At 36.9% G+C, this 17638-nt stretch overlaps 1 protein-coding gene across 3 annotated transcripts in view; it reads right to left on the reverse strand.

Annotated features, from left to right (window-relative positions):
• Positions 1-6874: 6874 nt before the first annotated feature.
• SPOPL (speckle-type POZ protein-like) overlaps positions 6875-17638 on the reverse strand; it is a 16106-nt gene continuing 5342 nt past the window's right edge. The window contains exons 5-11 of one of the 3 annotated variants that reach the window (XR_717922.1): positions 14321-14498; positions 14168-14223; positions 12411-12533; positions 10044-10186; positions 9906-9959; positions 7164-7717; positions 6891-7119 (exon numbers count right to left, since the gene is read on the reverse strand). Coding sequence is in view for 2 of the 3 variants with exons in the window: in XM_009891704.1 (XP_009890006.1) it covers positions 7573-7717; positions 9906-9959; positions 10044-10186; positions 12411-12533; positions 14168-14223; positions 14321-14498 (699 nt within the window). In the remaining variant the exon portion in view is untranslated. Of the gene's footprint in view, positions 7718-9905; positions 9960-10043; positions 10187-12410; positions 12534-14167; positions 14224-14320; positions 14499-17638 lie in introns of all 3 variants that reach the window. The other 2 variants (XM_009891704.1, XM_009891705.1) reach the window with 2 other exon arrangements.

The following is a 17638-nucleotide window of genomic DNA, read 5'->3' on the forward strand; positions in this document are numbered from 1 at the left end:
GACTCTTTCAATCCAGCATAACAGAACAGTCCTGCTGTAAGGGAGAATGTAGTGTAAGGACTCCCACGTGCGTGTGTCTGAAAGGAATAGCCCATCTGCAAGATCTGACAGGGACAAGATACAAAAGTTAAGACTTCCCCCCCCCCTTTTAAAAAATATGATGTGGGGTTTACGGAGAACATCACAGCTCTTAATCTGGGGGTGGCACAACTACCTTAGAAAGATTTAGTCTTTGCTAACCACAGTAAGTAAATATTTTAGTTGCATACTTCATTAGGAAGTAGGTGGTTTGTTTTAAAATTTCTAGACTTTATAAATTTAACACAGCTGGGTTAGAAGGTTATGTGTACATAAGATACAAAATTAATTTTAAAGCTTACAAAAAGTTACCAACTTAAAATGAAAAATTTAAATAGTTTACTTGGCAATTAAGGTTAAAATAGGATGTTAACCTGCAGTTAAAGCTTCTATGCTTTAAGAAGTCACCCGATTAGAGTTTTTTGCATATGCTTCAAAATTTACCTTTATTAACTGAAATGGCCCAGTCAACTATGCAGTGAGAAATGTGGGAAGTCAAAAACCTTAACTGCTTAAAATGCAGCACAAATTGCCTCCATTCTGATCAGCAGCACAAAGTCTGACATAGTGCAATTTATTTTCTACATGACTAGCGCTACCAACACATGAAACATGCATAAGTTTGGCAAAGCACAGATTTTCACTCATTATATACACACCCTTCATTGAAATACAGTGTCTGCACAAACACATTGTTATGCTCCAAACTCTGCTAAGAATGCAAGACAAAACTGTTAGTGTCAGGTAATGGTTTCAAAGGAAGCCAAACCCACTCTCTGCTTTACAGGATGATCACCACATATTGCTACAGTTTCAAGTCTCCTTCAAAATGCTTTAACCAAGAACTCAAAACACTCTTGGTAGTTTCTCTGTAGGCCAAGGCCAAGCAAACTCTGCAAAATTATTTCCCCCCCCCTCCTGAGTCTCAAATCACAAGCTCATTTCTGTTATTTGTACTTAACTTACGAGAAACTCAATTTTACACTTAAAGCGCCAACTTCACATACTGTTTAAAATATAACTTGTTTGTCAACCACTGGAATGCCATCTCTGTTCCAGAGCACTCGTGAATTGTCACAGCTGAGTTTTTTTCTGCCTAGACGCAGTGCTCGTAGTGGAAAAAGCAAGTCCTTTGCATCATACACCTGAAATGCTTCATTCGACTTCTGCACTTGTATTTCTTCCAGCTTTCTCTGAGAGAACAAAGAAGGAATCTTCAAAAATCGACAACAATAAAAACACATTCCTCTTGTGAAAAACTACCAAGAAGTTTGCAGAACGATAAACTGTTCAAAACTACTCTAATTTTAAGAGCAATTAAGAGCATTTCCTTTATTGCCATACTATCACAATGTTAAGGGCAAAGTTATTTGTGTATCATGAAAGTAGTCTGATCATTAATATAATTTACTTAAAAAACAAGGCTAGTAAAATTTGTAGTGGAATGGGTAATACCCTCACTTAGATAGTAATTGTAACAGAAGTAACCTAAAACATAAAAAAAACCATTAAAAAGATTACATTCTTCCATACAAAACATAGCTAAACTTATTGTTTAATATAATAAAGAATTCAGTAAGTTCGGTAAGAGCCTAGAATAAATCAGAATTTCTCACGGTAAAGTGAAGATGCAAGTTGTCATGATTAGTCAGTAACAACTATGAATTCTGGAGAAGTGGCACAAAGACAAACTTTAATTGGTATTTCTCACCTGGGACTGCTCAGGCTGCACTTTGAAATACTTCTCTTCTAGTGGAAGCAAGGGGGACAGCTTAAGCTGGCACTACTCAGTAGGACATCCAGCTATGCCTCCAGCGTACGGCGGGGTTGGCAATTCTGTACAGCAAGAGATGCTTTTTACTCTAATAGCATTTCTTACCAATCGAGATTCATTAGTGGAGCTTTCCCCTTTTAAAGAAAGGGAAGGTCATACATTCGACTTCAAAGGAGAACTCTCAGAAAGCTGCTAAAATAAAAATAACTAGTAATATTTTAGTTAAACCAAGCTTAAGATAGATTGGCACTGTAAATTTTTTTTTTTATTTTTTTAATTTTTTTTTTTTAAAGAAGCATTCAACTAAAACAAGGAAAAGCCTCATGTGGCCAGTTTCCACACAAAAGACCATTAGAATTCACTTTAGAAGGAAAATAGGTGCTTTTTTTTAGTCAACACTACTTGAATCTGTTTAGCTGAATAACGAGGAAAACTTTGGTATGACGACAAGGTAAACTTCTTGGAAGAAAAATTACTTCAGAAAGACTAAGGATAAAAACATAGCCTTCTGAAAAAAAAAAGAAATAGTGTAGATTAATATTCTTTACCTAAAAATTGAAGCACAAATAATTTTCATTACCATTCACAATGGTAACTAGTCATATTTACCTCGGAGGCCCCTGAAACTGCCTGTGCAGGTGTCAGTTACGCCATAGGTGGTATAAACCCCTCAAGGAACTTCAAGCTGAATCACTGCAGAGTAACTTAAGGAATGTTTGTTTTAAGCAAAGGTGGAGAATTTTGCATGTACCTACACACAAAACAGTGATGTGCTACACTGAGACACACAAGTAACACCCTGTGATGACAGTTCTGTATCCTTATTTGTCACCCAATTCATCTTAGGAAGAACTGCGATGGCCGACTGTGCCACGTTCTCGCCGCAGTCTAAATAACCCAAGGCAGGTAACCGCATCTGTTCAAACGGCCCGTGTCACTTCTTGTAAAGTAACTTACCTTGACATCATTGTTTTCCGGAGTTCAGCGTGTCCAAAACCAAATACATAGAGCAACATATCAACAGTCCTACATAACTTCGCAAAATATCTATAAGCATAATAAATGCCATGAACTACCCATATAGATTATTCTGACATACCACTTCTCCCACAACAAATGCAAGCAACATTGCTCTTGTATACAGTCATTATAAGCCTATACTCCTTAACAGGAAGAAAAAAAAAAAAAGACAGTTTTCAATTGTAGCTGGAAAAAGAAACTAAATCTCTTAGAAACCACAAAGCCCATCTTCATTACCACAGGAGCAACTTTTCTTCCCACCCAGTATCGGTTCTAATGGAGTATGCGTAACAGCAGTCATTTCTCAGGTAGGCAAGCTATATATTTGGAGGTCAAAGTTATTTGAAAGTGTCAAAATGCAAAAATAACTAAGGTGGTGGAAATCAGAGCAAGATTAATATGATCCTCCCCCCCCCCCCCCCAAAAAAAAGGGTTTCCAAAGGGACAACAGTATATTTTACACCAGACCGATTGACAGCGCTGGTAAAATACCTTTCTCAAAGGAGAGAAGCAAAGGTAACCGCTGTGAACATACACAGGAAAAACCAAACACAAGCTACAAAGACACATTCTGTATAAGTAACAACTTTATTGTAACTTGATGTGCTGAAACGCAAAAATATTTTCAGCAACAAGGTACAAAAAGTATTTCACCATTAACATCAGCTGATAAAAAAGGCTGGATGGTTTGATACAACTGTTTACATATCTGAATTCTCATAGTCATTTCCACCCCAAAACAGGTCTAAGTCATTCCACTGGTTTAATTTCTAAAATAGGACTCATTGATGTTCAGCCTTCAAAAACCAGGTTACAAATACAGCGAAGTTCCTTGCAAAACACTTGAAATAGTGAATTCCCTTTACAAACATAGTCCATTTACTGTGAGCAGAAGCCAAGTTATGAGATTAAGTCAGTGTCTTGCTAGCTAAGGAGCTAAGCTCGGCACTAAATATGCTATCAACAGCAGACAAAGAGGACAGTTAACATTCCATCTGTCAATTACAAAAAACAACAACAAAAAAAAAATCAATTAAGCTTAGGAATTTTACCCAACTGTAAAATTCAACAAAATTCAACAATATTTCAGGTAGCAATACCTCACATTTGCAATCCACTGTCATTTATGAAACACAGTTTCAAATACCGCACATCGTTTTATTCTCCCAAGGGAGAAACCTTCCCATGAGGATTTAAAAGGAACATAATCTCCATGTAGGTCTTCTACTGACCTTCTGTGCAAAGGTGAATTTTATACTCAATGTTCAGAAAAACATCAGAACTAGAGCAACTGGTAAAACTAACTTTGTGTCCATGACTATCACATTTTGACATACACTTATCTTGTAACAGCAAATATTTTCACATTTTCACAAAAATATACCATTACTCAACTTCTATTTGTAATACTTATTCCACTTGTGTTGTTTCTACCTCAGCGAAACTGAATTTAGGAAGCAAGAATCAACATGCAACAGAGCTCAAAATGGGTAATTGGTAACTTTTCCATATCAATAGTGTATCAAATAGCATTCTCCTTCACCTTTAAAAATACCTTTAAAAAGATCTTGTGTCCTGTTAAATCTTCCCTCCATTTCAACAAGTTTCCTAGAAAAGGCACAATGTGTTCATACTTCTGCATGCAGTAAATGGACTGGGAAATAAGGATTATTTATTGAAGCATCTTCCACTGAAAGCATCTCCTTAGGAGAGGTTCAAATGGAAAAAAAAAATATATATAATACATAAAAGCATTTTGACAGCAAATTGAGTCCTTATTTTTAGAAAGTCATTCTTGACAAAAAACACCGCACAGTCATACACACACACGCACACACAGGACACATGCAGGGTTCTCCCCAGAAAAGTACGGATGCGGTGGTTCACATATATCTGAGGGAGTAGTGTTGGCAAGCCAAAACATGGCACCTTCATACATTATATACCTAATCTGTATATAAAACTAAGAAAAAAAACCCCTAAGATTTCAGCCTGAAAAAACCTGTCCATTGTATTAGATAGTTTTATATCTGCTGCACTTAGAACTGACAAGTGAGGTTTTGAAGGGCAAGCTCTTGAGAGGTGAGGAATAAAAACAAGCAACTGAATCCAAAGAAGAAGGTTGTAATTACCAGCTATCCCATTCCAGTGAGAACACTGCATGTAGTTAATTAAAGAATAGAAGAGGTGAATAATTAGTGCACTCACCTAAGAATACAGCAACTGTTTTACCTTTCCCTTAAGAATTGACAAGACTTGAAAACATACGTAATAAATAAAATCAAATCTAAACAGATCAATTATCATGTGGGGTTTTTTTCTGTTAGTGTAATGTATGGTACACACTGCTTGATTTGAAAAGTGGACACTCCACGATGTAGATAATATTACAGCACAGTGTCTGACATTTTTTGGTACAAAGTGTGCTATTAAGCTTCTAAAAACAAGTTTTCATAAAAGTCCTTAAGCTTTCCATTTGATTACTGTATGTTGTTACTTTAGAGCAAGCTGAACTGGACAATCGTTACAGCATTAAATATTCAAGTCACTTTGTATGTTAGAGCTGCAAGTTTTACCAGTGATGAGTATGAGGATATATAGTCCTAACGCGTTACACAGTGCAGCAAAAACATCACTATTTTGGAGGGACCAATTACCATCACGTCTTACTGTGAAGAATGCTTATGAGACCTTATTTTAGATAAATATGTAAAAGTCGATAAAAGGATAAATCTCTGTAAATATATAATTTGATGCCTTACGTACTATTAAAGTTTCTGATTTTACACTTTCTCCATCATAAAGACTGAGTTAGAAGGTAAGAAGAAAATGCACGTTTAGAGGTTATTTTATTCTTCAAAATTGGACTGGGCATTTTTTCCAATTTACCTCTGCTAATGGTTTACTAGATGCCAAAGTATAAAACTATATACTCTTTCCTCTAAAAATTTCATTCAGAGCAATTCAGATGAATCTCAATGAAATGAGGATGGAGATAGCTTTTAAGATAGTAAACAATCTGCAATTCTTCCTCTCTCCTCCCTGCATAACTTTTCTTTTTAATAGGCAAACTAAAAGCCTTACGCAAATATGTTTATAAATTAGGTGAGATTTCCTCCCATTCCCCACTGCTAAACCCAAGTCTTCCCAAAAAAAGAAATATAGCATATTATCACTATTACAGTAAACTCAATGTAATAACTCAGGAAACATTTAGAGTGTGCACTACTGCAGACTTTTCCTCCCAATTGTAAACAAAGCTATCAAACACTGAGGATGTTGATATTAAAGCTAAGGTTCATATAATAAAGAACTGGCCCATGACAAGCAGTTTACAAATGTTTCATCCTTTTCACATTATGCAGAATTTCAATACCATCCACAATGCTAGTACAATAACTGAAATGCAAGGCTGAGCAAGTCTCTGCTTGCAAATACCATCTGACACTTCAGGGAAATATTCCTCTTGATGTGTACATAACCTCCTTAGGTGTTAATGGAAGCTGTGCACATACATCAAGATGCGAAAAAATCCCTTCAAAATTTTGCCATTCACCTGCCTTTTTCAAATAAGCGAAAATATTCTGTTACTTAAATATGAAAGCTTGCAATAGCCACCTTCAATTGAGTCTTAAAAAAGACATGCCTTTCTTTTCTAACAAAACTAAATCCCATGTGGCTGTGGGCATCTTAAAATGTATCTAAAAAGTTAAGCCACAATTACCTGTACCTCATTAATTCATCAAAAGCAAAATATATATGTACCACACAACATACAAAAGTTACACATTAAAAGTGCATATTCGGAATCCATTTGGCCCATTTCTTCAATTTACATTTGGTCATTCTATGCATCCTTTACTTTTCTATGTAACCATACATGTTGGATATATTTTTTCCCCATATACAATACTACTCTGTTTTCACATTGAAGTCTTTACCTCTCGTTCAGTTCTGCATTAAATGTAAACTAATGATGGACCGTAAAGAAACACAAGCAAGAGGTTTATTCTGTGTTTCTTTTCACCATTTGGACAGCTTTGACACACACACAATAAGCATTACAAACTGTAATGAAAATACATTTCTGGGCCAAACCATTGCATATTTGCCCCCACAATGAAAAATAAATTATGTTCAAAGCAGTATATTGCCATAAATAGCCTGTAGGCATTCGCTGAAGGTAAACAGGCTCCCTCTATATTTAGCACTTGTCTAGGGTACATCGTGTGCCTCTGGTTCAAGCGCTTTCAATGAGAGGCTAGTTAAAACCTTCCAGTTAGCACAGGACCAAACTATAAGCATTTTTTTTTTTTTCTTCTGAAAATAATGGAAGATCCCTTTCAAAAAATTAATCTTCAGTTATCAACTTTACTGCATTATGGAGCTAGTGCAATCCTGCAAAGCCTAGTCAAAAAGACAAGGCACATTAAGAAATAATAATAAAAAAATCAAGATACATTAGACTATATGGACTAGAGAGTCATTGAAGATAATTTAAGGCCTTTCAGTGAATTAATCAGTCTAATTTAAAGCTGAGGATTAAACCATAAATTATCCATCTGAAAAGCAAACAATAGGCTTTTTCAGCTTCTGTTCTGTGGACAAGGATAACAAAAACTCTTGTTATGGTTTGTGAAAACGCCTCTGGACATGGAGGAGTAGAGTCAATTCAATTTCTCTAAAGTTCATGGAAGATTTCATGACTGTTTTAGCCGTTTGCGTGGAATGCCAAACTGTGGACACTGTGCAGATGCTAGTGCGCGAAAGGCCTCTGCTACTAAGTGAGGGTGGGAGTGGATCATGGACTTCCAGCCTGCTGTTTCCATTATGTCTGTTGCTTGGCTGAAAACAGAAGTATTAAGAATAGTCACACAATTTTACAAACCAAATGCACAAACGCACAGTGGAGAAGAGCAGGCAAGGCAGAACTACTGCAGAAGAGTAGTTGAGCATTATGAGACAACATACTTCATGAATGCCAGTAAGGATGCCATTGGAAAGAAGCAGCAAATTGCAATTTGGGTATATTAATATCACCACATGTAGGACATAGGGTACTTATTCTGCTCTACTCAGTATCCACAAGACCTCAGCTAGAGAGCTGCATCCAATACTGGGCACCATGTTAAGATAACTGCCTTGAAATTGCTCAGGAAAAACAATACAAACGATAAGAGGAAAACCAGAGGAAAATGAGGTCTAGCGTAGAGAAATAAAGGAAGGGAAGACATGATAATCTCATTACACAGAAGGGCATGCTCAATTTGGTGAGAGAAGGATGACAAGATGAATCAGCTGAAACTGCAGCAAAAGCGATGTAGTTCATATATTAGAAAAAGCCATGAAGACAGATTAGCTAGCTGACTGCAGAACCCTTCACTGGGAGCTCGCAGTTTAAGTACCAGTGGAGCACACTTGAGAACATTCAATCCTTCAATACAAGACCATGGACTATATTCAGAATGGCTTTCAATGGCCAGTGTTGATTTTTAACTAGTACAGAAGCAACAACAGATTTCAGCAAGTATCACATTGACATCCAGGAGATTAAAACCAATGTATTTACTCAATGCATATATTTATTTCCTGTGAAATAACATAAAACAAAATCATAAAATTCACTCTGCACATCAAGAGTAGTACACCGGTTGGGATGCATGCCACATTGATGCAGGATAAATTTGTAATTTGGAACCAACAGCTTATGCATCAATTCCAGTTTTCCATTGCCTTGCATTTTCAAAAGGCCCTCATGACCACCCTCATACTGTTTCAGGAACACTGTTAAGCATAAAGTTAGCAGCTGACCTCTACACTATAGAATCTCTCAAAAACCTTTTGCAGATTTGTAATGCAAGCCTTTAATCTTCTGCTGCAAGTCAGTAAAGGTAAGTGCCTTGAGAAACAATACCAAAGTTCAGACTCCCTGGTGCCCAGAGTCAGTAACTTAAGCCAGGCCTTCTCACGTTATTTCCCTGATTCATTGTAGATGCTTTAGTTGAAGCAAAGATGACCAGCATCTTTACTAGCAATTTTTCAAGACAGAAGTCAGCTCAGTAAGTTCCAAATCACTTGAGAAGGAACACATCAACCAGTTTACATTGTCATGCATTCTGACATCTTTGTTAGTTTTCCTACTGGTATTTTACTATTTCCCTTCTACCACCCCCGTCCTTTTCCACATCATGCTCAAGCGTTAGGCCTGTGAAGACTATTTTTCTTTTTTTCTTTTTTTTTTTTTTTTTTTTTTAAAGGAGAAACACTGAAATTAAGAGTTTTTTACAGTAACTGGTACAAGTAGCTTTTAACTTCTCTGGAGATTCTGACGGTAAAAAAAAATAAGTGCTCTGCTGTATTTTACTGTTTCAGTCTACCACTGGCTATTCTGAAGCCAGCTGTCTTCTATTCCATGATTCACTTGAGCTGCTCTAAGTATATGCTGCAATCGGTCCTACAGTTTGAGCCACATTTTCTCAGTGTACTTCCAGTGTAGGCATGAGCACTTAGAGTCAGCCAGATCAGAGGGACCTGACTGACTAGTTGTGTGACCTCGACAATACCAGTGCTGACATGTGGGAAGGTGCACAAACATGTTGCCGAAGGCAAAAAGAGCAACTGCCCTCCTTTCTTTGGAAATACTGCAGGCCCAGGCAACACTGCAGGCTCAGATCAACCTCCGCAAGCCTTAAAACCATGCTGGGGTTGCCACTCCTCCAGGCACAAACCTTGTTAGTCAAGAGAATGGTTTCCTTTCTCTTGTGGTGGCTGTTGCCACCATCTCATAGCACTGATACGTCCCTAGGAGAGGAATGAAAACTAGCTGCTGTTAGATCTCAAACTGGAGGGCAGTTAACTCTCCCTATCATTGAAAGGGGAAGTCACAACCACAACTGGGGTAGCACCTGCTGAATCCTACTTTACTTACAGTCAGTGACTGGCCTCGGTAGTGTGGAAATGAAGCAATAGTTCTTAAGATCTGCAGTCTATTTAGCAGTGTTTGTACAGAACATCGTGAGGCAGGGAAACTTACTTGCTATTCCAGTTTTTCCCATCTTTACACCCAAGTTGTCTAAGAACACTGCACCTGTAAGAGACAACAGTGCTAATATTGAAAAGGCACACAAAGCATAAATGCAAATATATTTAGAGTCTCAGAAATATTACTTGCCTGTTAATAAAGTCTATTGCTTGTGCTTTTAACTGTTCAGCGCTGTGCAAATCTGCGAGGATAAGAATGTCAGCAACATTTTCTACCGAGAGGTTACTACAGAGTGCTTCCTCACACATGACCTTCAGCCGTTCCAGTGCATACTGATAAAAGAAAAAACTACACTAATCATTCTTCAAACTCATTCCATCTACAGTTATCTCTACAGTTTAAAACAGTTCTAGTCATGAAAATGCTTGGTGCCTCCCAAGCTTAAGACCAAACCGCTTCCAAACAGGTTATTCAAAATACACTATGCTGCACTGAAGAGTCTTCAAACGGCAAGACATGCAATAGGTTTGACACAAACTGATCAAATGCTTTACTGGGAGGACTTTTATTAAAACAACAAAAATAACCCATTTAGAAGTTATCTTTTTCCTTCAGTTGGTAAGGGAGGAAAAGCAACAAACAGACACAGACTCTTTATCAAAATTGTCATTAAACAGGTTTACATCTCAAAGACAGGAGCAAGAAATTATACAATGGAAAGTTTCATGAAAGCGTCCAAGATAAAATAGATTGGCCTGTCTGAAACTAGCTTGTTCCAGGTTTACCCCCACCCCCATCTCTGAATTTCTTAATTTCTTCCATACCTTTGATGCAGCCTACCAGAAAATGGATGCAAAATAATTACATTCCCATATTACATTTTGCATGAATAAACTGAGCTGCTTTTTTGAAGGATGTCACAGTCTGAACAGGTTTCATTCAGCCGTACACATTTCTACTGAGATCTTAACCATTCCATTTAGTTTAGCACCCTTCAGATACAGTTATCAAGTTTGAAAAGAATTTTAGACATATAAGTGGCATATATTCAACTTGCCACTCAACGTTGTATTAGCAACTGCTCTATTCAACAAAGAAATGCCACTGAAGAAAAGTGAAATTAGTGGCCTAACTTCTGTGTTTTGAGACCTCTACATTTTTACTTCCTTTTTATTACTATACTACTACTCAGGATACTTATTTATTCTAAATAGAGGTATCAATTATAAGAAATCTGTAACTACGAGGTAATAGAGCAGTGTAATGCCTTCGGTTATATGCAGAACACATTTTCAGATTATTTCACATTCAGAAAGGATATCAAAGTTTCTAGCAGTTTTTAACTGTTACAAAAAGCTATATGGACCTCCTAGCTCACCATTTTTATTTCCTGCTATTGCAGACAATCATACAACTGTACCTTATAATATTCTCTACATTTATCAATTATGCCCTAAATTCATAATAACACCATTTCACCTTCCCGCTTGGGTGTACTGAAATTTGACAAAACATCATCAGTTTTGAAACATGAGATGGTGGCAATGAGAATTGAAACGAATGAGCGGTAAGTCACCAAAGCCAGGGTAGTGCCAGGTCAAGTGATCTTGAAAACAATAGAACACATTAAGTTTCCAGGAAAAAAATTATAATTGTTTCTGGAAATTAACTACTGGGGTGATTTATATTATCTTATATGATTTCTATTAGGATTCATTATGAGAACAGTCAGTTTTCACCACTAATGTTTTACGGATATGATTGCACATCCAACTCAGAAATTGCAAAGGTAGTTTACGAAATTGCACTACTCTCAGCTGAGAGTGAATAAGTTTCAGATTACACATACTGAAGTGGGTATTTTCTAGATTCCAAACTACTTATGCCTCCTCGGGGAAAGACAACTGTCTCCTCTGAGGATAGCTAACTAAAAATTCAAATCAAGCTGTAAAGCAGTGAAGAAAAAATAAGGTATTGGGTCAAGTTTTTAGGAAGTTAGACAACTGTGAATTATGATATGAAAGGGAATAATCTCACCTTAATTGCTGTGCTGTTGTAAGTCCCTTCATCTCAAAAAACATAGTAGAAAAAGTATTTCACAGAGCAACAATTTAAAGAGTAGACAAGATCCCAATACAGAAGATATGAAAGATTAGATTTGTAGGGAAGACAAAGATGAAAGTTCTGAAGTAGCAGTACGTTAGGGGGCACAGTTAATTCAAAGACTTGTATAAATCCTCTTCAAGAATACACAGACGTAGGATATATTTTATTCAAGACTGATTTTCCAAATCATATTAATGGTCCCCAATTTCTAAAAAACTTTGGATAGTAAATATACTTAATATCTGAAATACTTCAGGTCAAGAAAGATTTATCAGCTTTTAGTGCTAAAAAGTCCATTCTTTCCCACCTTTCTCCATTTCTGATGAGATCTGTTTCTCATATTTTAAAAAAATCAAAATAGATATCAGTCTGAAAAAAGGGTATTTTCTTTGTAGAAGAACATTCCACAAGCAAATATCAGGTTTGAGAATGCAGTAGTCAATTACTTACTTTGTCTGCAGCTGCCAACAAGTTGTCAGCCATTTTTTCAAGGTTTGGAGCTTTTCCTGTGTAAATGAATCTCATCATTTCTTTAAAAACTTCAGGGTCTACATCATTTATTTCTACACGATTCTGGTAAAGAAGAAGAATCAATAAAAGCCTCTGGAATTTAGCTACAACATTAAAGTGAACACATCAAATATTATCTGCATGCATGCTCTAAGTTTTCATTTGCCATCCTTCATACAAAAGCCTTACAAATTTACATTAACATTCAACAATATTAAGCAGAAAGAAATCCAAATCAGTAGCTCTTAAAGTCAGGTAGAAATCATTGGAAAAGCTTAGGCAACAAAAAGTAATTGCAACTTTTTTCTAGGAATGTCTAACTCTGGACTATGTTGCACTGGCTGTACACAAAAATCAAGGCACAGTTTCAGGAATATTTAAAAGTGCTGCTGAGTTTCCAACCTGACAATGATATGCTTGGAATATCAGAAGTCAGAGCAGCAAACAGAACAAAGCGAACCATTTTTGGCTCGACTTAAATTCAGTCAAAAGCAAACAAAGCAGCACATCTCATTGATATCACGTAGCTAAAGGCCTTCCTAACTAATCTGTGGTACTGCATGCTCGACCCCATCCTCTAGTAGTATCCCCTATAAACAATTAACAAAGAAGGCAATTATGTCAAAGATGTAGAAGCAAGCACCATACTTTTAAACGGAGTACAAAAAACACAGGCTATCAACACACGAGATGTACATGTTCTGGTTCCTATCCACTGAGCCACATCCAGTATTTAGGAGTCCGGCTGCACTGGAGATTTACTACTAACACGAAGGCAAAGGCCCCCTGCATGGCACATTACTGCAGCTGGGACATGTCTGGGTTTCTTTCAGTCCAGAAATCCCAATAAAATGCTTCCAATATCCCAATTCTACCTGTGAAAGTTTCCATACTGAAGAAGTGCAGGGAAAATAAAAAAACCCACATTTGTGAAACTCAGTTGTACTACAGCACCTTATTCATCTGACACATTTGTTCACATAAGTGGCATCACTGCAGCCTCCAAGACTAAGTCATGATCATCTATTACAATACTTCAGTGAGCTGATCAGTTCCTTGCCTTTTCATGGATTCTGCTTATAACCAACCCATTTTAGATATTCTTCTTCAAGAAAGACACGAACAACTCCTCACCGTGGGAGATATCAAGTGCATAAAAGCAGAAGCAGCTCTCTCTGCTGATTAAGTAACTATCCATCCAAAACACTTATACAGGTCAAGTGCCTGCAGAAACTGTGAATGAAAAGGAGTGCTTCGCTGCCTCAGGGCTTAATTTGAGTCGTAATTCACCTGTTGTTTCTTTGTGTCCTAGCCACCAAATAAAATGTTTTAATGCAGTATAAAAAAAAAAACCTTAGTCAAGTCAATCGGCTTATGTGAAGGTATAAACTAAAGCAAAAAGGGGCAGAGGTTACTAGGCCAATTGCACCAGTAGCTCACGTTAAAAAAACCAAAAACACAACAAAAAAACCCACACACTGATCTAGGGCAGATAGAAGTATTTGAAAGCACAAATCCTCCAGACACCTCTCCACAGTTGGCCCTATCTGCCTTGCAGAAAAACTCCTGCAGAATTCACTGGGAAGGTGTTCAGGAGTAGTCCTCATCTTCCTCAATTTGCAACACTTCGTTTTCTGCAACTTTCCCCCTTTTTACATTGTAAAATATTTACATGCAAGCTTTTCAGTAAGGCTTACCTTTTTGCTTTCCTCCATTTCATGTTCAAACATTGCATTAAAAACTGGAGATCGCGCTGTAGCAAGAAAAGTAACATTAAATAAATATAACCAAATTTTAAGCTTTTAGCAATTTTAATTGCAAAATAATAGCAATACAAAAGTAGAAAGTACCTGCAAGGACAGATTTATGAGCTTTGAATTCTTGTCCTCCTACATAAAAACTGCAATCTGTAAATCTTGTTGTTTCCCAGAGATTCCCTAAATCTTCTGCTAGTCGACATTCAGGTACCTTCAAAGTGTTTGTATTAGACTGTCCTGATATATTTACTGAGTCTTGGACCACGCTTACCTAACAGAAAATCACAGCAAGACAACTCCTTCATAACTGAATGCCAATAATAATGAAATTACAATACCTATTGCTAGAATTTCAGCAATTCCAAAGCAAAGCAAAAACAACAGTGGTGTTTCTGGCATTAGGCCAGAACCATAAACCAATGCTTTATAGTTTACTTTGAAGAAACATAAGTAAGGCTTTAGAGACTCTAACATTGTTTATTTATCCAACCAAAACAAAAAGAAAGCATAATACCACATGCCACCTGACAGAAATGCCAAAGTAAGTAAGTCAAGGACAGATACGGTTCTTGAGATGCCAGTGGGATTAAAACAATGTTAATGCTACTTCAGAGCTAAATTAACAGTTCAATACTCTCCATACGTTTAAGTAAAATATATACTTCTAAACAGATCATCAGGATCACAAGGTCACAGAAAAGTTTCATAAAAATAATCCAAAGTTTTGATTAGTATGATATTCCTAATTTAATTACAGTAAATCCATACTTAACCCGCAACGTGATAATACAAACTAAGTGCAAGTAAGATAGCTCCTTCTTTATTTCATTTTACTGTGTGCAGGTGAGGCAGGAATCATGAGTGATTGTCTTCCAAACAAGATTAAAAGCCATTATTTTAGAAATACAATTCAATAAAGTATAAAATGTAGTAGGTAAGTAACTTCAGTAATGAAATGCATGCTCACAGGATGTAATTTTTGTACAGAACTCATTAAGAAAGCAGTGAAATACATGTATCTGCAGTTAACATATTGCCATGCTTGCCTATCTTTAAGTCTCACATAAGCAAACAGCACAGTACCATTCTTCCTTGCTTTTTTTCAGATCTCTTTACATACTAAGTCATTTTAATCAGTATGTTAGGAAAACAGAAGAGCTCAGCAGGTTTTACTTCTGTTGTCTGAGAGCACATGCGTGAGAATAAAACCTTCACAAAGAGAGCCATACTACAAAATCTTGATCGCTGCATCTCCCAAATACAGAAAATTAGGATTATATATTAAGAGAAAATGCTGAAACTGTTAAGATCAGTGCTTTGTTTGATTTCCAAAGGCACAGCATCTGGAATAAGTCTGGCATAAAGCAAAAATAGTACAGCTAAGCTTCAGAGAAAGCGAGAGCGCTGCCAACCAGACTCCAGATCAGAAGAGGAGGATGATCCAATTAAGACAGCAGCTTGGGGATTTGAATCATTGCCTAATTCCCTGTTTCATCCCATACCCCCTTGCGATTATAAGAAATTCCTTTATATTCTACCACCTTTCAAAAGGAAAAAAAAATACCCCAAAGCACTGAAAAATGCCACTTTCACAGTAAGACTATACATTCACAACACTGAAATATCCATAGCGCTATTGTATACTCTGTTTTACAGTTTTCATACACACAGAGTGATTTCAGGAGATATACATACACACAGAGTTTTAGCTTAGCAACGCTAGTCTTCTGTTGTCAGAGTTCTGCTTCTCCAGAGACTTGACTCAACTTAAAGTTCACGATCCAAGTTGTCCACACAGCATCCTCTTGTTAGCTACAGACAGTGCCTAGGAAGGTCATCTCCACATTGTTTGAGTCCACTTAAACTGATCTCTGATGTTCCAAGCTTCTGCTATTTCAGAGTGGTTTCTAATATATGTTGATATTTGTGCAACACAACAATTTGCTACAACCCACTCTTTTAAGATATAACCCAAGCAAAAGTTTTAATTCAAGTCTCCTACATCTGAATGGCCTGGTATGTATTGTCTATAGGTCATAACAACTCTTAAAGATCCTAAATACAAACACTTACAGGGGTCTGACATTTCATGTCACTTGTCCAGATGATATGCTTAAAATCAAGTGCATTTCCTTTTTTTAAGTCTATTTAAATCAAGCTGAAATCCAATCAAGCCAATCCCACATAACTACTGAAAACTCATCTTCGGCTAAAAGTGACTGTTGTATGATTATCTCAACACCTGATACCAAATGCTTACTTCAGGCACCACCTTAGAGTTGTGTTCATAAAAATCACTCAGAGTAAAGGTATTTCTTCACTAAACTGCAGAGACGCTAGAGCTAACAAACAACCTATCTTGAAGGGCTGCAGCAATCTAGCCAGGATTTCCAGCTACTTCGAAGTCTGATTTACCTTACTCCTTCGGAAGCTCCCCAACATACAGCTTTTGCAGAGCACAGGTCACTGGCATTGCATACCCTCATGTGTAAGGGTATATAAAAATGTATATACTAGGACTTGAACAAGTTCTGTGCGTGATGATAGTTAATATGGATAACGTATACAACTTTCCTGGTTTTAAATCTGTTGTGGTCTAACAGTAAACATGATGTAAGTGACTGCTCTCTCAGTGTAAACCAGGTAAGAGATCTGTGAAAGTGCTCACTAGGAAAAACATCCCCATGGAGAATTTACTGTTCTATCAGCAAATGAAAATACTTGCAATATTTTGGTAATTTCAGATTATATGGAAAGCAAGAACTGAGTGACAGAAAGATCAGTTTGCTCAGAAAAATAAAATAATGAAGTTGTAGTTAATCAATAGGTCACTTGTCAGTGGCAATGCTAGACTTTGCCAAGTACTTAGCCTAATAACCCTTCAGAGTTTCCAATCCAACAACATTTCCAACTGATTTCAAGAACACTTGGCAACACAGAAGGAATATCTCTGCTGCCAAGGAAGACCAAATAATCCTTCTGCAGCCCAACAGGGAGTAAAGAAGAGCCAGCCAGCACGGTTGGCTGGTGACCTTTACTAAATACCTGCTAGATCTGGCAAGTTTTATCAAAGTGCAACAGAGTTTTAAGAAGTGGTAAGTCAGTCTTCCAAGCAGAAAGGCAAACGGCAAAATTAGAACTTACAGTAAAATTTTAAAATGACAAAAACTTCAGACCTCTATAGAAACAGGTCCTTCAAACAACTGTTACTTCTAGTGACAGCTGACATCCAAATAATCAAATTTTTAAAATATCTGGATTCCCATTTTTTTTCTTTTTTGCTTTAGCCTGAAACAAGCTGGAAGTTATTTTAACATGCTCATGGTACACAACTAAATGTTGTACTTCCTTCTGCAGTTATAATCAGGGGAGGTCAAACACTTCACAAAAGCCACTCACATTAAAACATTG

The sequence above is a fragment of the Charadrius vociferus genome, unplaced genomic scaffold (assembly GCF_000708025.1).
Source record: "Charadrius vociferus isolate BGI_N301 unplaced genomic scaffold, ASM70802v2 scaffold109, whole genome shotgun sequence".
Taxonomy (NCBI): Eukaryota; Metazoa; Chordata; class Aves; order Charadriiformes; family Charadriidae; genus Charadrius; species Charadrius vociferus.